Here is a 23,008-nt window from a genome sequence, read left to right as displayed (position 1 = left end):
GTCTGTATTATGAGCATGTAGCTGGTAATTCACAAAGTAAGGCAACGTATTATACCAATGACGTATACGTCATTTTATTAGACACAATTCATGACACATGACACAATTACATCATAAACAAAATTATTTTTTAAATATGGAGTATTCTTACCTATTTTTATACGTCAGACTAAGATAAGATGCAAAATTAATTGTAAAGTTTACACTTTGTTAATTTAACTATTGTATTATTTATTTCTATACTATTTTAACGAATTAGACGAAGAAAAAGAAACATGACAGTGATCAAGGAAAAACAGAACTATAAATATCCTAGTCCTAATTCTGCTGCAGCTTCAGATACAGAATCTCTACAGTAAGTCTGGTCGTAATAAACATATGTTCTTACCATTCCATTCATATACCAGTACCAGTAGTATATGGAGGTCACAGTTCCTTATATACCAGAAATAATTTGTTTTTAGTGGTGTTTAGACCCATTACAAAAGTATATTGCCCATTTAAACTCTAATTACCCATTGTTCTTCAGATTCTTTCCCCTATAAGAGGTTGGATACCATATTAGCTGACTTTCTAAAGACCTCAATTGCTCATTACTTATTGAAAATGGATGATTTTATCATGTTGTTCTATTACATATTATATCAATTACAAAATGTGTCAACTAAGTATTTTTTTATTTAAATTCAACAATCAGAACTGAGATATGGATCCCAATAATGAGGATAAATTTATTGCAGTATTATAAACAGAATTATTCAATCCAATGTATAAATCTAATCTATTCATATTTAAGTAATATGTATAACTTATACTGTATAAATTAGTATATAATATATTAGTTTAGCTGGTGAAATGATGAAGAAATAGAGTTGTTACTTATGAATGTTATCGGTATAATGTAAAACAATAATCATGTAGATTTACTAATTAAGAATAATAATAATACTAAAAACAAAATTCATTAAATAAAACATAACATACAATAAATTTGATCAAATATCTATATAAATATAAGTGAAGTTTGATCTCTGTCTCCCTTCTACACATAATTTGACAGATTACATCAAAATAGGAAATCTTTAAATAAAAGTTTCTATAGAGCGTTCCAAGTTAAGAAAATAACACTAGGCTTATGGAGATCAGTGTTGCCAAAACTCTCAGGCATGCGGTTTACTAGATTGACGATATATTTTTCGAATTTCCATTTTCAATTAACATTTAACTGTAAAGTCAGAATAACAACTGAAGAAGCACAAAGCCTTATTATCATTATGTAATCTCAGAGAACGACATAAAATCGCTGACATACGCACACCGTATTATTTTAAGTTGCAATTAGTAATTAGATATGTGCATTCCAAGCGGTCGGTTTATTTTCTTTTAAATCTTTAATAGCCGGCAAAGTGCATGATTTAACTAAGCAATATTTTCTACTGATTTCTATGATTTATGGTATACCTATGATATTCTTACCGAAAAACAAATAAACTGTCGTTACTATAATTAAAATAAGATAAAATAAAATTATCTTTTGTAAATAGGTACTATTTATTTAATTAAAATCATTTTCCGTACTTTTCATCTCTTGTTTTGAATGGGCACTTTTGGTCAATTACGTTAAAAAACATTAATTTAATTCATGTCTGTTAAAACGAAAATACAAATTATACAACCCTGAATCGTGCTTGTGTTCATCGTGGCATCGCTGCGCTTCTATCGTCCATAAGAAATACATGGCCCTATCTCCGCAATGTTATTTTCTTAACGTGGAATGCTGTATAGCATGTATTTAATTTAAATACAGGTGTCATGTATTTTATTACAGGATGATACTAAACACCTCTTAATAAGGAGTAAAATAGATAATGTAAAATGGAATATTACATTTTTAATAAATAAATTTTGTCCTTTTATCAGTTCTTATAGAAGCACATCCAACACACTCTTTGTTTTATTTAGAATCATTATATTCCAGTCTTCTGCTATTTAAACCATCTGCTTATTTGACTGAAAATGTGATGTATGGAATTTTTTTGTAATTAACTTCACTGAATGTACACATTATAAAAGTTTTGATCATCAGTTTATAAAGAATTTATGCCACTATTTCTTATTCTTTCTAAATTCAGCAATAAGTTTGATAATAAGTATATAATCTATCTATGAATATTCAACTACATAAAAACATAAGATAAACTAAAGCAGGTTATAAAACACACATTACTTGGCCTAGAAGACAAACTTGTATGAGCTTGTCACAACCCAAAGAATTTTAAATACATTTATAAACATTTTATTTATTTATTTATTTCAATGGTAGAACCATTTACAATAAAATACAACAAATAGCAAAAATTAAAGATCATGTACAATAAACATCAAAACAATAACAAAGAAACAATTAAACAGTAAACATTTGTACATTAACACAGTATATCAAATCACAAAAGTTAAAAAATATCACATATTAAATTAATAATTAGACTCTTAAGTTACCTTTTGAAAACATTAATGTTTGGACAGAATGGATCCAATAGGAGGTTATTGCAAGAGCTGATCATTCTCCACAAAGGAAAATGACGAGTATAATCAGTCCTATGAAAAGGAATATAAAAGAGTGCAGTGTGTCGAGTTCTATGTATTGTGTTTAAGTTCACATTGGCCAATAACAGGGGACAATTAGGTAATAATGTTGTTAAGGATTTTAAACAAAAATAACATATCAGTTCTCAACCTGCAGATCTTCAGTGTAGCAATGTTAAATTGAGACATTATTGCAGAATAATCTATGAAATAATTTTCAGTATTTCTTATATTAATACATGCTTTAAAAGCTAAAGGTCTTAGAAACTTCCGCTGAACGCTCTCCAATCCATCAATGTAGACTTGATGAAATGGGGACCAAAAAAGACCTGAGAGTACCAAAGAGCAATACAATAATTTGAATACAATAGGTGAGAGATCATGACTGTTACAATAAATAAATCCTGTTTCCTTAATTTTAAGAAAATGGCTTCTAAATGTCAATGCACAATCCAATAATACACCTAAATCTCTAATCTCAGTAACTGAATCCAAGAGTACATCATTAAAAACATATCTATTAGCTATTAGATTATTTATACTACCAAATGAAATACAAGAACATTTAGTTGGATTTAAGTTTAAACCGTTTTGTTTTGACCATAAACATAATATGTTATATATTATATTATTTACATCATCTTGCAAGAGATCTCTATCCAATTTATCATGCAGGTATACAACGAAGTAACTTAAGATCATCAGCAAATAGCAGAAAGTGTGAGTTTTGATAGCCTTACCAATATCATTAACCCTTTCAGTGCGGTGTACTTGTATAACTTGTATATGAGTATTATAAAATCCGTGCCATCAATACGAACCACTTGTTAACAAGTAATTGAGTGACGCGCTCTCATTATGAACCACTTGTTTACAAGTTTTATGTAAAGTAATTAGTTATTGAGTGCTAACTACTTGTTTAGAAGTCCTATGCTGTAGGCGTAAGTGACTAAAGGAAGTGCACAAATGACAAATCATTGTTGAACCAATGAAAGTGAAAAATAGGCGTGGTTTATTTTTATGCTGGAGTAAGGAATTTCAACAAACGGTGTTGACCCGTTGACTGTGCCATTAGTTTTGATCTGACTTTTGAAAGAGGTTTTGTGCTAATTTGTAGTGAAGTATGTTTCGTGCGAAAAAGGGTTTGAGTGAAGCAGAATTATTACAGTTAATTCTAGAAAGTGATGATGATGAAGTGGAATATGTGTTTGACGAGGACAATATTGAGGTGCAAGCTAATAATAATGATAATTCTGAAGATAGTGAAGATGACGAAATTAATATAAATATTGCTCACAAATTTAAATGGACTACCAATAATTTATCACCTAATAAATTTGTTTTCGATAGCTCTACTTCAGGATGTAAAGTGGATTACTTGAATGCGGAATCCACACCATTAGAAATTTTTGAAAGTTTCTTTCCAAAATCCATTTCCAGTTTTCCAAATCAAACTAATTTTTGAGATTTTAGAAAAATACAGGGGAAGTTCCGGTACTAGTGGCTGTTCTTTATCTGGACGCATTATGGAAAATCCGTCAAGACTTAATCGTTCAAGTTACCACAGTCCTTCATTTATTCCAAGTATAGAAAACTTAAAAAATCCGTTAAGAAATTGTGTAGTTTGTACTAAAAACAAAATCCGACGGCAAACCAGATACTGTTGTGATAAATGTGATGTTTCGCGTTGTACCTTGTTTGGGCGACTATCACAGTAAAAAAGTATACTGGAAGTAAGTTATTTATTTAAAATCATTATCTAGATGTATTTTTGCAACAATTTTAATATTTGATACGATAAATACTTGTTTATTTTAAAAAATAAATGTTTTAAGTACAGATTTTTTTATTAATTATTGCTAAAAATAACCTTTCCAATAAATAAATGATGCAATAAATTATAATTTATTACAATAACAATATTAAATTTAAAAATGCGTGTAATACAATATAACAAGTGTTCGCACTCCAGCGAAATCATCGGTAATACGGGCACGATTGCCACAAAAACGGTCGTACTGGAGTACGATAAACGTGAGGAGACGGCCGCGCTGAAAGGGTTAATGAACAAGTTAAAAACAAAGGACCACAATGAGACCATTGTGGGACACCAGAACAACAATGGAATTATTTTGAAATATAATTGTTAATACGAACTTGCTGTGTATGTCCCATCAGAAAACTTTTAATCGAATTAACAATGGAGTCACCAAAGCCAAATGCGAGAAGTTTGTGGACCAAAAGGTTATGATTAACCTGGTCAAAGGCCTTTGAGAAATCAGTGTGAATGCTGTCGTCCTGAATTTTATTCTCAAATGCACCCAACAAGTATTGTTGGTAATTGACAAGGTTTGTTACTGATGACTTCCCATTAGAAAATCCATGTTGTTCATCAATAATTATGTTTCTGCAAGCCCAGGTGAGATTTATTGATACCAATTTATCAAGAAGTTTCGGGATTGCTGATTGAATAGTTATACCTCTATAATTGTTAGCACACTCCCGATTGCCAGATTTATAGATAGGTGTAAGAAATATTGTGGAAATATAGATGATGACAATGATAAATTGAAAATTTGTTGTAACGTTTTACAAAGGCAAAAATACAGTTTTTAATAAGTGCTGCAGGTATACCATCAGGCCCTGAAGAATATGTAGTTTTTAAACTCATAATCCCCTCGAAAACGTCAGTCAGACTAAATTTCAGAATGTGAAAATCCACACTATAATCCAATTCAAAATTAGGTAAATTATACTCTCTATCATTATATGTACCTGAAAAATAACTGGCAAATAGATTGACTATTTCATCACCATTCTGAGCTATTACATCCTCACCTTTATTAGACATTAAATACCCACATGTAGCGTTAAACTACCTCCAAAAAGAGCGGGGATTATTTGAAAGATTTGCTTGAATATTCTCTAAATAGTTCTTATAACAGACTGCTTGTAATGATTAGTATTAATTTACTGTACATGTGTACAAGTCTTTGCAGTATCAAAAGGGTTAAAGCAATTTCAAAAATAGAAAAATGATATATAATGAACTACAGAGTGGCTGGTTGAAAGCTTGACTTAGGTTGACTTAGGAAGCTCAGTGGCTTTCTAAGTCAGAGCACAAGTTCGTATTTCGACACTCATTTGTATCATATCCTTTAAAATAAAAGTTGTGATGCATTAACAATTATTTTTCTACTTGTTGATTATTTTTAATTGTATTTTGAATTTCACTTGACACCCATTTAGTTTTTATTATAATGTGACTAGTTGATATTTTTCTATTAATTTTAATATACCTTCCTTCAATTGTGGGGTGATAGTTAAAGGAAAGAATTGGATTACCACTTTTATGTATTATAAAGAACTCACAATTTATTGAATGCTTTTTTCTATTCGTAAATAGGAGGTCTGCGCCAAAAGTATCATACCTTCATCCATAGCTTTGCGTCAAAACATCCAAGCGCTCTCTGTGAAGTATGAATGTAATCACTAACTCTTCTAGATCTCGTAAGTTATCGCATTTAACAAGGAGAACTATAGAAACAACAATAGCAATTCAAATAATGCAAAAGCCCTTTGCAGATGAACATAGCAAAACAAATAAAATATTGATTCTCTCAGCTTACAAGTACGACAATGACTGTGTTTATGCGAACTGTATGTTTAAAAGATACATGAATCGGTGGTTTACGGAACAATGAAAGCTTCCGCCAGGAAAACGCTCTACGATGTCACGATAATCAACAAATTATTTATTTTATTCAAGTTCTAAAAAGTTCTATGTGATGTAATGAGAAGAAAACAGCTGCGTTTTTGGCCGAGAAGCGGTTGGTTTCTTATCACGATAATCTGCCAACATGTTCGTTGAACCTTGTGCAAGTTTTTGAAAACTCCCAAGGTTATAGAATTCTGCAAATCTCAGTATAGTCCTGACATAGTAGCCTGCGACTATTTCATACTTCCAAAAATGAGTGCGTGTTGTTAAGTCGAATGTTCTTTGAAGTATGCCACGATGTGGATACTGAAGAAAGCATTGCATAGTTATGAATAAAGGTTGGATACTTATCGGGTAGACCTCGTATATTAACATATATTACTTTCAGTTTGGGAAGTGTATCAGCCAGTGATACAGAATCTGTTATTGAAGAGCCACTGCAACACAGGATTAGAATAGTGAAACCTAAAGTAATTAAACCATCTCAGGTTGAAGAATTGGTAAATTTAAAAAAGAACTCTGGAAGAAAGAAGTTAAGAAGATACCAGAATAGTATAATGGTATTTAATTATAAAGATAAATATTTATTTTAACTGTTTTAGGATGTATCTTGCAAACATTAAGTGAGGAAGATGAAGAAAATGAAAATATGGTTGTGATTATGGAAAAATACAAAGGTCCTTTTGCACGTCTTTTAGGTGATAAAGAGGCTTTTGAATATTGGCAGCAATTTATAGAGAAATCTGAAAGTGAACAATTTGAAATCCTTCAAGCTTTAACTGAAAAATATCCCAATGAGACAGTAAGCATGATATTTTAGTGTGAATAGTTTTAGGACTGTACCTAAATTGTATCTACTAAATATCTTAGACTTTTTACAAATTACTCTATTATTCCCTCCCCACGAATTTTTTTTATAATTTTTTGTTTTGATAATTTTTTAAAGAGCTCCATAAAACAATAAATTTCTCTTTATCACAAAAAATTAATTATCACGTTTTATAAGCAAAGTAGCATTTGAGATTAATATTCATTACTACTATACAAGAGTATATATATTGTTATGATTGTTTATTTTGAGTTCAAACTTAGTTTATTGAGCCAATAAAAAAGAATTCTAACTTATCTGTTATCAAAAGTAAAATAATCCTTATATTACCTGTGTTCGATGGATTCAAAAGATTTTCTAGTTGTCTTTTATCGGGAGAGAAGAAAAGGATAAGAATACAAATATATTATATTACAAAGATTTACGTTTCTTTATTTAATATGAACGAATAAAACAATTATTAAAGTCTGTCGTTATCTTATCAATCAGCATACAAGAAAATAAATCAAATTATTATGATAATAAGATTATAAAGCTACATACATTTATATTACGTGAAAAACCAATTTTACTTAAAATTTTCTTTACTTGGAAAAAGAAACCACAAAACTTTAAACTTTTGATTAGCCTAACAAAACCTCAGTTCTTAAATTTGAATGCTAATGACCATGATGTCGAAACGATCCTTCACAGATATAAAATTCAATTGTACAAACACTTACAGTTTATTTTCTTCTTGAGTTGTATGTTGGAACATACCCAGAAAAGTCCAGTCTCCTCAAAGATGTGATCTCCCCTCTTTGGCACCTCGGCTCCTTCTTAACGTCTCTGCAAACCTCCTGCAGACTACACAAAAAACACCTGATTCACTTCTCCAAACTCCGCTACTTATTTATGACACCAGGACCTCCTTTTGTCAACTTGATGCCGTAAGAATACTTTCACATATACTTTATAAAATGCCCACGGTAGATACAAGGACCTCTTTTAATCTACTTGTTATCTCCTTCTTCAAACTATTCACTTCTTTTCGTTACGCCGGTATCCAAACTCACGAACCACACCCTATCTTGAGACAAACGACTGTTTCCTTTCGATGACCAAAATATGACTAACTTCTCCTCTCTCATGATCGACTCACAAATTCCCATTTAAAAAAGACCGTCCAATCAAAAGCTCAAATTGTGTTTACCATGATTTTGGAAAAGCCTAATTTCGGTTTCAGAGAAAAACTAAATAGCTTACTTTAAAATTGGTTTTTCAATACATCATTTATACATATTTCAAAAGATTAGAATATGGTCATTTAATACTCGACTATACAAACAATGAAAAAATTAACTTACAGGTAAAATGTCTTCTAATTCTAAACAAAGGTTTTTTTGATAATTTTGTTTGAAACGGAAAAAGGTCGTTTGCCAAATAAATTTCTATTCTTATCTACACTAAATCTTATCTTAAATTACTATATACAATTTGTTTATATTGATATCTTGAAATTTTATTTCGATGGATTTTTTTATTTATTTTTCTTTGGTTGGGAAAGAAGAAACATAACAATATATATATATATATATATATATATATATATATATATATATATATATATATATATATATATATATAATTTTTCTAGACAAATTGTAACAAAATTTAATATTTCCTTTTCTTTTTAGGTTGTAGAGAATTTTAAAACGGACAGTCCTGGTAAAATTTCGTCCAGAATTAGACGTACCTTTAAAATAAGAAAAAACTTGTCTTTGGAAATCGTCCAAATGTGTGAAGAAGATCTGTTAAAATTTTTTAAAACAAGACCTGATGATAGATACGTGAAAGTTCCTCCTACGAGTTTCGAAAGACTTTTAATACATGCAGTTGCTCAATACCATAAACTTAAATCAATAAGTATGTTTTTTTTTAAATATTTTTACGAAATTTCTAAGACTATTGCCAAACATGATTTTTTTTATTAACCGCGTCAATCACGAAGGTTATTAACGGTGGAACTATATGATATTACAAAGTTACAACACGGTGCAATAGTCTAGTGTCGCATAAAAAGTTCATTATGTTATCACTCAGTCCGTTTTAAAAAGAGTTCATATATATTTTACGATAAGTTGTTATTTAGCCCTTCCACGGAATATTCAGACACCTATTGAAAATGGTTTGCAAAACTATGTTTAAAAATATCTTGGATATTAACGACAGAACGATCAGAACTGCAACAAATCAGAGAGAAGGTTTTTGAAAGAATACCAAAGAGGGAAGCATAACAAACACTTTACAGTTGGCGAAACTATTAAAAACATCATTAGGGATCATATAAAATCAATACCTAAAATAGAAAGTCGTTATTTGAGGGCACAAACTTCTCGCGAATATATTGACGGAGTAAAGACCATTTCTGATTTGCATAGGGATTATGTCGGTCAGTGCAAACGAGATAATCGAAATTATGTAATGTATATGGATATTTAATGGTGCCGTGAATACATTACATAATTTCCATTATGTAGTATAATTAAATTAATACTTTAACTTGGGTTTTTCGTGCCGAAAAAGGACATATGTGAGCTTTGCGTAGCTGATAAAATTTCTAATTTAGAAGACAAAGAAAAACTTATAAATACAAAGAAGCTCTTAAGATAAACAAAAACTTGATTATTGTGGTCGTGCATGACTTGCAGCCTGCGTTGCAGTTACCTCGAGGCGATGTTTCTGTTTTTTAATAGCGTAGTTAAACTAAATAATATGAATTTCATGACAAGTAAATCGAAAAAAGCAGAAGACAAAAAAATTGGGTGCCAGAGAAAGCAACCAATAACAAGTAGTGATAGTACTATTGAACCACTTGTAAATCACACTGTTACAGAGTGCTACTTTTGGCACGAGGGTGAACTAGGAGAGGGAGAGGGAGACTGAACCCAAACCCCTGGTCCTCCAGGTTGGGGGTTAAGGCATTGTGCTAACTCCCCAGTACTTCCCAGTAAAAAACAAAGATGTTAAAAAACCCAATCGCACGCATCGGAATAGGACGGCACAACAAATACGACATAAGCTTCGAAAAAGGACACGATTTTTTGGTATATGGAACGTTCAAGGTAAATCAAAAAAACTCAATGAAGTCTTACATGAATTAACAGAAGTAAAAATAGACATAGCAGTCATTACCGAAACAAAAAAGAAGGGACCGGCTCTGAAAATCTAGGAAAATATGACCATTTCTATAGTGGAGTACCAAAAGAATGTAGAGCTTAACAGGGAATTTCTTTAATGATTCACAGAAGACTAAGAAAATTCATAACAACCTGGGAAGTCAGAAATGAAAGATTAATTAAAATAAATATGTGTCTTCACGGATATAAACTAACAATTATGGGCGTTTACGCAATAAATAACGACGCACTAGCCAACTTAAAAGACGCATTTTTTGAACAGCTTCACGAAGAAATATCGAAAATAAGTCAATCGCGGGAAATAATATTAAGATTAAGACAGAAAAGATACAGGAACGTAGATACAACATCAGAAGCCTAGATGAAGAAAGTACACAAGACTTATTCAAAAATAGATTGGATGAGAAGCTACAAATTCTCGCCCCTAAGAATATCGACCAGTTACATGAACATATAAAAAACTGTTTACACGAAGCAGCATTTGAAGTAATGGAATACTACATAAAACCCAAGGTAAACAAACCATACTGGTGGGATAACGAAATAGAGGAAGAAATATAATGTAAAAGACAACTATACCAACAATATTTAAGCTCCAAATCATTACAAGACAAAATAAAATATAAAGAAAAACAAGCAGAAGTACGAAGGAAAATCTCTAAGAAGAAGAACGAGTGTTGGGAAAGAACCTGCCAACGAATAAATACTTATCTAGGAGGAACCAGAAGCACAGAAAGCTGGAAACAGATAAAAAAATTGAGAAAAGAAAAGAATAAAGAGAATACAGAGCATAAAACCTGAAGACTGGGAAGAGTATTTCAAAGAATTTTTGGTAGAGAATAGAGTCGAACTTCAAGAACATAGAAATCAAAACCAAGATAGAATTTCAATAGTCGGCTCGCCAATAAGATTAACAACAGAGGAAATTAAAAATGTATGTAAACAGCTAAAGAGGCACAAAGCACCCGGACCAGGGGATATACCCGGAGAATTGTTTAAGTACGGAACAAACAAATTGTACGAATGTCTTTTGAAAGATTTTAAAGGACCAAATCGAGAGAGAATACTTAGATTATGATGCAGAAGAACAAGCAGGATTTCGTACGGGTCGATCCACTATTGACCACATTTTCTCCTTAACCCAGATAATAGAAAGCCTACGACATCGTTCCACTGAAGAAGCTGTGGCAATCAATGGAAAGTACGAATATTAATATAGCATTAATAAAAGCTGTCAAAGTGCTATACAACCAAGCAATTACAAAAATAAAAGCAGGGACACAAATAACAACAGAATTTATAACATCAAAGGGATTAAAGCAAGGATGTTGTCTGTCCCCCACTTATTTAAAATTTACCTCGAAAGTGCTTTAAAACGATGGAAACAAAAATGCAGGACAATAGGGATACCGCTCACCAACACTATGGTATATACGCTCAACTTTGCAGACGATCAAGTAATAATGGCTTAAGATTATGACGATTTAAACTATATGGCACGAATATTAATTGAAGAGTATGATATATGGGGTCTAGAAGTAAATAAAAAGAAAACCGAATACCTGTGCATTGGAGTAGAACAAAAAGATCTCATATTAGACGATAACATCACGATAAAGCACTGATGTGACTACAAATATCTAGGTATCACTATTTCACAAGATGGAACATTAAACAAAGTCATAAGAAAGAGAAATACGTCAGAGAGAAAAACCATCACAATGTTAAACAGCATTTTATGGAGCCGATCCATCAGCAAAGAAAATAAAAAGAGGATACATGAGACTATAGTAAAAAGTATCACTTTATACAGCTGTGAGGTATGGCCACTGAAAGAAAGAACACTGGCAACGCTGAAAGCGACGGAAATGGATTTTTGGAGAAGAGCCGCAGGAAGATCTAGAAGAGAAAGGATTACCAACGAACGCCAACGATTAGAGAAATAATGGGAATCAAACGAACAATGACAGATGACCTACATAACAACTTATCTGGTTCGGACACATACAAAGAATGAATGAACAACGAATACCAAAAGAAATATTAAAATGGCAACTAGAAGGAAAGAGAAAACGAGGTAGACCGAGAAAAAGTTGGAGCGAAGGAATAAATAAAGAACAGGGAGAGGGCCATAGAAGAAGACCTATGGAACAACCGGACTAAGTGGCGATTGGAAGTCGGAAAACTGCGAATAACGTTATAAACCAACAAGTAGTAGTAGTAGGGTAAATGCAACCGAGGCGCAGATGAGATCGGTAGCTGTGTGTTGAAATTTATTGAAAAATAATTGATTACATATATAGATAGATGTAGAACAACTTTTAGTTCATTAGTAAGATTCGAACAATCCCTGTGCGTAGCCTTCTGGCAGGTATTACATGTTATAGGTATGTGGTCTGTTATTTATTATTTTACAAACAACACACTCCATTATAATCGTCAAATTAAAAATTTAAGAATTAAAAAAGTAGGCACGCCACTGGTAAATATTCCAAATCAGACGGAGCTTATCGTTAATTGATTTTTAATGGTAATTGCTTTTGAGCAAAAAAAAACGAAAAAGGTAACAGCAAAACTGCACAAATTTTCACAGATTTCTTAGATCAAAACACTTTAACTTAACTTTAAAACTTTAACAAAACAACTTTTGGTAGAAACTGCACAGTTTTCTCAGTATGCAGGTATGATTTTCAACAATTAAGTCGATGTTATTATAATCGTTTTCATCGTTCTTGGCGTGTGCGTGTAAAAACAGTTGCAATAAGTTGTTTCATCTGTCTTTCCTTGTCTAAGCTCGATTCGTTTACCTCCTCCAGTGGCGGAGCAAAATGTAGTATGTCAAACGAAATAATAGTTATAAAAGAAAATTATAAATTATTTTTCATTAAATTTCTAATAACGGAATATACGTATAAATTGCGAAGAAGTATTTTTCTAGCTTGCAGTACAATAGGACAGGATATAACGAAAAGTACATTTTAAAAGGATTTTGAAATATACCCAAAAAAGTGTTAATTATTTAACCCACTTTAATTAAAAAATGATACAGATTTTTTAAGTTTTAAGCACTGTAGCGAATTCTGAACTGTTACAACATACTGACCTTGATTAATTAGCTAATCAGTCAGCGTCTTCACTGGAACTGTCTTCATCATTGGAATCTTCCGCCAAATCGATGATAATCCTACTTTCATTTTCATCATATGTGACCATTTTTGCCCAGTCGTCCTGAATTAATTTTTCAGTATGGTTAACACAACTCGCCCACACTGCAGGTGTTGCCTCAGCTAATGCATCGCCCCAAACTTTTTTCACTGTTTCATCTCCACGTCCATGTTCTCCAATATGACGATCATAGTATTGTTTAGAAATGCCCCAGACCAACTCATATTGACAGTGATACGGAGGCAATCTCAAAACCTGATGCCCATGTTCTTGGAGTAGCTCGTCTATAACGTACCTGGTATTTTGTGGTTTATTCTGGCGACAAAGACTCAATAGCTCTGTCTTGCCCGAATCGTCGTCAAAAATTATTTTTTTCGCTCGTAACCATTCTTGTAAGTCCGATTTTTTCCAACTGGCATTCGGTAACTTTTCTATTAAAGAGCTATGGTATGAGGCATTATCCATAATAATTAGAGATGGTTCCTCCAACATTGGTATCAGCTTTTCGCAGACCCACTTTTTAAAAGACTCTTTATCCATAGAATCATGATAGTCTGCACTCTTCGATTTCATAGAAAACAGTAATCCAGCATCTTTAACAAATCCTTGCCTACTTCCGGCATGTAAAACAACAAAGCGTTTACCTGTATTTTCGTGTAATTTTCTGATGCTTTTCACACAGTCATCTTGCCAAGTACGTTTATATGCCCCTTTTAGGAATAACCATGTTTCATCTAAAAAAACGAACTGAAGTGGGCTTGGACTTAAAAAATTTCTCATATAATGCCTCAAAAAATACAGTCGTTTGGAGACAATACATGGTTTCTCACACAGCACTCGTCTACTATTTTCTAGTTTGTATGAAAACCCACAATTTTTCATAAGACGCCACAAACTTGTACCAGAACCGTCATAGAGATGCGTTTTTTAATTGTGTATTTAGAACTTTAATTGTAACGTGCTCTCCTTTTGCTTTCATGCCATACAGTACATTTCTAATCTCTCCTTTTATAGTATCGCTGACATCATTAGTCTTTTTTTTTGTACATTACGTGACTCTCCTGGTGTAGTAAGAGCTGCCCCTGTCTTGTATTCACTCTTTATTCTTGTCACTGTGCGAAGACTGATTTTCAAAGCGTCCGCTACTCGTTCATGTACCGATGATAACGAAAGCAAAGGTCCGTTGTTTTCTTTTTCTTTTTTAAAATACTCCAATCAATGAACTACACATTGTCGCATTTCTCCTGTTATCGTTTTTCCCGGCATTTTTTTTATTAAATAGAACAATTAGTTATTCACAACAAAAAATAATAAGTAAAACTGTTCGGAACAAATTCCAACAAACTAAAATCGACTAAAACAACATAAAATATCAATGGTAATTGCTACAATTATAAACCTATTAGCCAGCTCATTCAAGAACAATGCCACAAGTCATTATTGCAATGGGTATCGGAAGAGAGAGAGTTAATTTATAATAAACTGGAATTTAAAAAAAATTAAATTAAAAATTAAAAAATTAATTAAAAACTGTTTACTTATAAAAACTATTTCATCAGCTACTTCAAACCTGCACAGATCAGGGTAACATGTTAAAAAAAACACGTCACTGCCAGCTATCTGTATTCGTAAAGAGGCCGAACTTATCACCGACACCGTATCGGCCAAACGCATCGGTGTTATTGCTACAATACTACAATACTGGGAGACGTGAGTGGTCTCTTCATTCCCTTCTCATCACACTTTACCATGACGAACGTGACTCGCACAATTGAATTACGCATTTGTGTATCAGAGAGAGACGAATATTAAAAATTCCGTAGTAGCTTATTTCAGGCACACGCCAAGAACGATGAAAACGAGTTTACCACTAAATTTCGATCAAAACGTATTGGGAATTCTTACTGTACCGTAAACATTGACACATATTTGTGCAGTTGAGGTAAACGCAAAACATACAGACTAGTCAATAAGCTATAAAAATTTTTGTACTTCCATTACGTTGAATTTAACATTATTGATATATTATACTACGTAAATGAAAATCTATTACTGGATATTAGTATTCTTAAGAAATTATTTACCTGGTGTATGATATTGGGAGTTACGACTCTTTACCTCTATATCTTTAAACAGGTAATATGCAAAATAAATATCGTGATTACAAAAATATTATATTCTGTATTTAAAGAAGCACAAACCAAATCACAGTGTTTGGAACAAAAAAGAACTCGTTACGTAAAAAATATATAAAACCTAAATATGTTTACCTTAGTTGTCACTGTCACCTGCTTGCTGCTTTGGAAGTAATTGACAACTGTTGGTAAAAATTATGAAAGTGCACTTTTCAAATAATAAAAGAACCGAATAGACCTACACTATTGTTTACCTCGACTGACTAATGATGTTGCTGTTGTTTCTAAACGTCTTATCTAGGCAACTAAGAATGCTGGATGTACGATTTTTTGTCACCAGATGCTATGAAAATCTGACAGGAGCGTAGTATTAACTCCATTTCGGCAAACATTGGAGTTACGACTGTTTACCTCAACGGTACAGATATACTTTGTGTGATTAGTTATACGGGTGACGATTCTATGGATTTAGTGTTTTTTTCGAACAACTGCTGCGGCCAAAAGAATAAGTATACTATTATCGGGGTATACATGTACGCAATAATCAATTAAATTCAATTTCCCATAATTTTTTATACCAGGTCACACCCAGAATAAAGGTCTATTCATTCGGTGATACAAAAGCAAATAAAGCTTTAATTAAGTATATTTGCTTTAATTAATAAAATAAACAAAGTTCCAAATATTTTTTATGTATTTGAGGACTGCAAAACCTGACAATGGCGGCCACCTTCATATAACCGCCAACAGTTCTTCCATTTTTAGTGGCCGTTATTGACAGGTTTTACTGTTTATTGCTGATTATTTGGCAAAACCATCTAGTATCAAAGAAGCTTGATCGAAACCGTTTAATTTATAATAATTAGATAATGCAATAAGAATGAACCCAGAATAAAATAAGAATGAAGAAGATATGTGTTCATCTAGTAACGACATGGGGAAAATCCAATATGAATATCGTAAGAACCGTCAAATTTAGAACCTCAAAATCACTGGAACTATTTTTTATCGACCTTACTAATTGTATTCTTGACAAATAAGCATTTTTCAAAGCTATCATAACTTTGATTTGACTATTGAGTTTTCTTTTAGGTGTTATAGTTGATGATGGTGTCCGAAAATCAGTTGAGGTGTACAATATTCATAAAAACTGGTCACCAGCAAATTGCAATCTCACCGATTTTATCAAGGAATTACGAAAATCACATGATCCCGAAGTATCATCATAAATGACTCATAAAGTGTCTTGCGTATTAGCTTATACGATTTTTATTAGTAGTGTAACAAAAACAGTCCAACTTTATTGATGTGTCGAATGCATTGATGTGTTCAACTGTATTGAATGATACAAACAAAATGTAGGAGCAATAATTAATGAACATTCTTCCTTCGTGTAAATCTTGTAAATCTTGTATTTAGAGATGGACTGTTTTTGTACAAAATCGCGATTATTTGTACCTGGTTTAGTGTTACCTATATGTTAGGTATTGTTTAAGTGGTACTGGAAAACAAAATAAAACAGAAGTCGAATCCCATCAAACCTACCTACTTAGAATTTGTCTTCATAAAATTTATATAAGAATAATTCATGGCAAACGTTAGCCATTTAATATTTACTTTTTCAATTACATTTTTCTTCATTCTTGCATTTTTCCAAAAAAAAATCCTGTTTTTATTTACTCTACATACCTGGGATTATTTAAGATATTCATTGAAATTCATTTGTAATAATATTTATGTTACTTTCTTTTGGCAATTCGATTCAAACCGCCAATGCAATTTTTTATATCTTTGTATTTATGGCTTAGGCACTTTTGGTGTTGTGTTTTGGGATTTTTGATGTGGTGTGGATAAATGTGACTTTCATTTTTTTTTATTTTACTATAGTTATAGATAAAATAAACATAATCGTCAGTTAAAGTCAGGATATACAATGTAATCCATTTAGATTGGAAACACTTCTATAAAAGTTGGTAACCGATTTTAACAAACTTTTTTTAAAATATGATGTAAGTAAAGGTCTACGTTGGGACATAATTTTAAATATTTATTTAAATTTACAGGGCATACTACGATACTTTTTTTAAACGAAAATGGATTATTTTTATTATCGATTTTTTTATTAAAAAAAATTTTACGCCACTGGATTTAGAGTATGGCTTCAAATAGCTATGACAAAAATTATTTAAAATATATTTAATAATAACGAAGTTATAACTTAAATTTTAAAACTAACTAAGCTACCAAAGAAGCCCTGTATCAACAGAAAACTATGAAAATTATTATTTTTTACATAATTTTAATAAGAAACCATTGCACGTAAAAAATAATAAAAACGGGATAAAAATTCAATAGTTCCTAATAGAACCTAATAGTTCAACTTAAATCTTAGTTGCCATAAAAAAGGATATTACTGTGACAATATTTACTTCCAAGTCCTTTAATAATATCATGTTTTATGGCTGCAAGATTAATTTTGAGAGAAAAAATTGAAACTACGTCTTTTTTAACGAAGACTTGACTTTAAAGCAAAAAGAAACAATCACACTTACTATTGTTCTGAAGCTGTTTTCTTGTGGCATGTTAAATTTTTGATAAGTTGTTCCTCAAATGAATCAACCGATGACTTGGGGCTGTGCTTGCAAATGCTTTTTTTATTTGAACTAAATTTTTAAGTTGATGGTTTGTTTTCGTCTTCCTTAACTATCCTCTTTACTTTCTGAGACACCAGATTCTTGAGCTACTTGCTCTATTAGAGATAAAGAGTTGTGTAATATTTCAAATCTTTTTTCCGTTTTATATATAAATAAACGTTACAGATAAGACTCCCTTGACTATGAACTTTTTTTATTTTTACTTTCTCTGTAAAACCGACTGATTTTAGATAATAGGTAAGATAAGATGTTAATTATTAGTTGTGTTTAAGAAAAAGAAGTTTACAACATTATTTAACTTAACATTTTTAGTATCTCGATATAAAGTCTTACAAACGACTGTTAGCAGAAAAACAATAAATACTACAACTATTTTACTATTGCGCAAAAACTAGTTCAACTCTATCTTGCTGTGAGAACGCACTGCAGATTATTAAATGTTTTTAGTAATGTCTGATTTCATCATTTCGTTCGTTGATTGACGTCATTTCGACGTTTTAATATTATTTACTATTTTTCAGATTAAAATACGTTTATTTTGACTTTTCGGTTTCTACTTTAGAAAACATTCCCTTTTATGTTTGTTTTACCTATTTAAGACTAAATTATTATTTCGGGAACCGCTTACTGCTTAAATTGAAGGATTCCCTTAGTTGATCTGCTTGGGTGCTTTCAGTTGAGATATATCTTGAGTGACGATTATGTTTATTTTACATATAAGTAGAGAATATGTTTTTAGAGATTAGTCTCACAAAGATGTTATTTTAGGTTATTCGAGTAGTGCATATAATACGAAATACCATTTCCTTTATATTCAAGCTTAATTGATAGTCATACTAATGCCTGTCACTTTGGTGTAAGATTAATTATTAATAAAAATTCTCTTTTTCGTGGGCAAAGAGAATTATGATACTGGATTAATTTATTTCTGTTTTCCAGGCTAAATTGAAACAGATGTACATATTTTTATTTTATTTAGTTATATACATATATGCTTTATGTAGAAGTAGTTAAAAATAAACAAGCATACTTTTTATTTTGTTTTACTAAATGGTGTTTTTATTAATACTTTTTACCTTCGATCGTTTTGGATAATAGTAGAGTGTTATAATGCAAGTAACTGAAAGTTTTGAAACAAGTAAGTAGTACGTAGTGAGTATGGATGCAAATCATGCTTCGCATAACTTCAAAATTATTCTTGTGGCAGAGTCTCACCTACCAAATATTTAGGTATATTTTGTATAGTATTTAGTAAGTAGAGAGCATGGATGCAAATCATGCTTCGCATAACTTCAAAATTATTCTTGTGGCAGAGTCTCACCTACTAAATATTTAGGTATATTGTGTATAGTATTTACTTTTATGCCACTGTAGTCCAGTCGGGATAGAATTTGACCTTGCATGGCGAGCTGCCCAAATATCATTCTAACCTTTAGGGGGGGGGGGTCAATAGTAGTGTAAATTTAAAATCGTGACTGAATTCTTGAGTTTAAATAAGAACCGTTTTTGTTCAATATCTCCGCCATTTTCAATTTTTAGACGAAAAGATTCTTCTTCTTCTGGTTCCTATCCGTTTCGGATGTTGGAAATCATATTGGCAATCATGACCTTGCTCGCTGCGGCTCGAAACAGCTCCGTTGAGGTGTTCTTAAATTCCGCAGCCATGATATTCTCCTTCTACCGGGTCCCCGCTTACCTTTGACTTTACCTTGCAATATAGACTGCAGCAGGGAGTAACGGTGCCGGACGAAAAGATACAGATTGAAATTGTTGCGAATGTATTTTCCGAGTTAAGGAGAAAAATAGAGGAAGAGGAGGAAGCGTCATGAATATACATAAGCAAAAATGAAGAGAATTATATTTTATACAGTTTTGATTTCTTTTATTAATATTTAAGCGTAGGTTCGTTCTTATTTATGAGTTGCAGCTGATGACGTCACCGTCTAGAGTGCGAGTTAGGCTTAGGACATTTATGCTGATTGTACACTTCTTCTTCTTCAAGTGCCATCTTCGTTCCGAAGGTTGGCGATCATCAGGGCTATACGTATTTTCGAAACTGCTGACCGAAACAATTCGTTGCTGCTACAGCTATACCATTCCCGTAGATTCTTTAGCCAGGAGTTTCGTCTTCTTCCTATGGACCTTTTTCCTGCTATTTTCCCTTGCATAATTATTCGAAGCAGTTCATATCTTTCGCCTCTTGTAATGTGTCCCAAGTATTGCAGTTTTCGTTTTTTGATCGTAAATATGACTTCCTTTTCTTTATTGTACACACATGCCACTAATAAGGTAGGTGATTTGTGATTGTACAGCTGCGGTCATTGAATAGTTTACGCCCTTACATATCTATAAGCCGATTTTTTGAATTTTTACCTCGTTTTAACGTACAGTTTACGCCAAAGTGACGTCAATTACCAGTGGCGGACCCAGAATAGGTGGATTAAAATAAAATAAATCCATTTTACAAAATGGAAATTATAGAAAGAAGTTTTTGCTGTTCTTCGAGTTTGGCAATTGATCTTATTTTTACGCGTCATTCAAATGCATTCTAGGCATTTTGGAGGCGTTTAATACCTCGCGAAATCCACAGCCTCCTAAATTATCCTCTTTTATTAAACTACATAAACCTGATCACCCAATAAGACCTGTAGTTTGTTTTTATACACCTCCGTCATATAAACTATCAAAAAAACTGTTAAAAATTATTTTAGAACACACTAAATTTTCACCTCAATTTACCGTAAAATATACAAGAGAATTAGTTAATAAAATAAAACATTTTCAACTACCTAACAACTCAAAATTAATTTCATTTGACGTCAAAAACCTTTTTCCTAGTATTCCTCATACAGAAACTTTTGTTCTAGTAAAAGACCTTTTAGACTTTAATATTACAAATCCAGTCATTACGTCTGAAATTTTACATCTTCTTGAAATTTGCATAAGCCAGGACTACTTTGAATTTAATAATCTTCTTCTTCCTCTTTATAAGCAATTCTGCTTGTTCATCGGCGGATTAATACCTCTATGTCACTTCATCTTTTGCGCGGTCGTCCGATACATCTGTCGATTGGTGACTTATCTCTTACTGTTTTGACGACACGGGTCTCCTCCATTCTTCTTATGTGGTTATTCCATTCTTTTTTCTATTTTGTGTCCATTGATTTATACACTGTACGTTACATTTCATCCTTCAATCCATCCTGCAAGGAAAAATATTGGGAAAACGAGGTCCAGGAAGAAGAACATCTTGGTTAAAGAACCTCAGAATCTGGTTCAATACCACATCTGTGCAGCTTTTCCGCGCTGCTGCAGATAAGATAAAGATTGCCATGATGATCGCCAACATTCGTAACGGATAGGCACATCAAGAAGAAGGCGTTACATTTTCTTCACTTCTATTTGATCTCTCAGCGCATTTCTTGTAATTCTTCTCAGTACTCTCATCTCTGCCGTTTCCAGTAGCCTTTGAGTTATGGCTGTGTCGAGTCTTGTTTCTGAAGGCATGTCATTATTGGTCTTACACTGGCTTTATAAATTATTGATTTCATCTTAGTGTTACTGTGTCTGTTTCGCTATATAGTGTTATTAAGGCATCCTGCCAGTCTATTTGCTTTTTGCACTTGATCTCTCACTTCTTTGTCCATGTCTCCATAGCTAGGCAGTTTAATTCCAAGGTATTTTATTTCCATTACTTGTTCAATACTGATGCAATCAATTTCTATTTTACATCTGGTTGGTTCTTTGCTGACTACCATTGTTTTAGTTTTCTGAGATGAGATTGTCATATTAAATTCTTTTGCTTATGTTAAATCTCTGGACCAGTCTTTTCGTCTAACTAATCGTCTGCGTAACTAGAGTATTTTGATTTCTTTGTTTCCCATTATGTATCCTCCTCCTTTGTTAATGCTTTTGATGATTTCATCCATGGTCAAATTGGATAGCATGGGGCTCAATGAATCCTCTTGCCTTATTCCGCTGTCTAGTTTTTTAGGTTCTGTAAGTTGTCTATCTATTCTGACTTCCATTTTGTTGTTTTGGTAGATGTTTTCGATGGTTTTTATAATATTTAGGGGAGTTTCTCTATTATACAAAAGATGGATTACATCTTTGAGTCTTACTCTGTCAAATGCTTTCTTTAGGTCGATCAGATACAGAAATGCTGGTCTATTATACTCTAGTGATTTCTCAGTAATTTACTTTATAACGAATATTGCATATGTACACAATCTTCCACTACGAAAACCCTGTTGTTCATCTGCTAAACTTATCCTCTGATTTATTAGCACTTTTGTAAAATTTTAGATCTAAGTTTTAGTGTAGTATTTAACAAGTTTATACCGCTGTAGTTTTCTGGAATTTATTAATAATCAAATATACAAATAACAGTGCAGAACTTTAGGTAATCCTTTAAGCCCATTGCTATCAGATATTTTTATGGACCATCTAGAAACAAAGATTTCAAAACATCTCATATTCAAACAGTTGTTGTATTGGTGGAGATACGTAGACGATGTACTGGTATGTTTTACAGGAACTAACAGACAACTTGGCCAATTCTTATCGTATATTATTTCACTCTATAGTCATATTGAATTCACAATAGAAACAGAACAGAATCAATCCATAAATTTTCTAGATTTAAACATTATCAGACTTATCATTTTTCCGTATTTCATAAACCTACCCATACTGACACAGCTATACACAATTCATCATCCCATCCTACACAAAATAAATTG

General features: G+C 32.1%; 1 protein-coding gene across 1 annotated transcript; it reads left to right on the top strand.

Moving 5' to 3' along the window:
• The first annotated feature begins 90 nt into the window (after nucleotides 1–90).
• Nucleotides 91–19,302, top strand: LOC140447574 (R3H domain-containing protein 4-like). The gene is made up of 5 exons (XM_072540300.1): nucleotides 91–355; nucleotides 6,693–6,856; nucleotides 6,907–7,106; nucleotides 8,810–9,038; nucleotides 16,705–19,302. Exons 1-5 carry the CDS (start codon nucleotides 276–278, stop codon nucleotides 16,839–16,841), a joined length of 810 nt encoding a protein of 269 aa, XP_072396401.1. The 5' UTR covers nucleotides 91–275; the 3' UTR covers nucleotides 16,842–19,302.
• The last annotated feature ends 3,706 nt before the right edge of the window (nucleotides 19,303–23,008 follow it).

Source organism: Diabrotica undecimpunctata, chromosome 8 (genome assembly GCF_040954645.1).
Source record: "Diabrotica undecimpunctata isolate CICGRU chromosome 8, icDiaUnde3, whole genome shotgun sequence".
Taxonomy (NCBI): Eukaryota; Metazoa; Arthropoda; class Insecta; order Coleoptera; family Chrysomelidae; genus Diabrotica; species Diabrotica undecimpunctata.
This window is presented reverse-complemented; position numbering and strand designations above follow the sequence as displayed.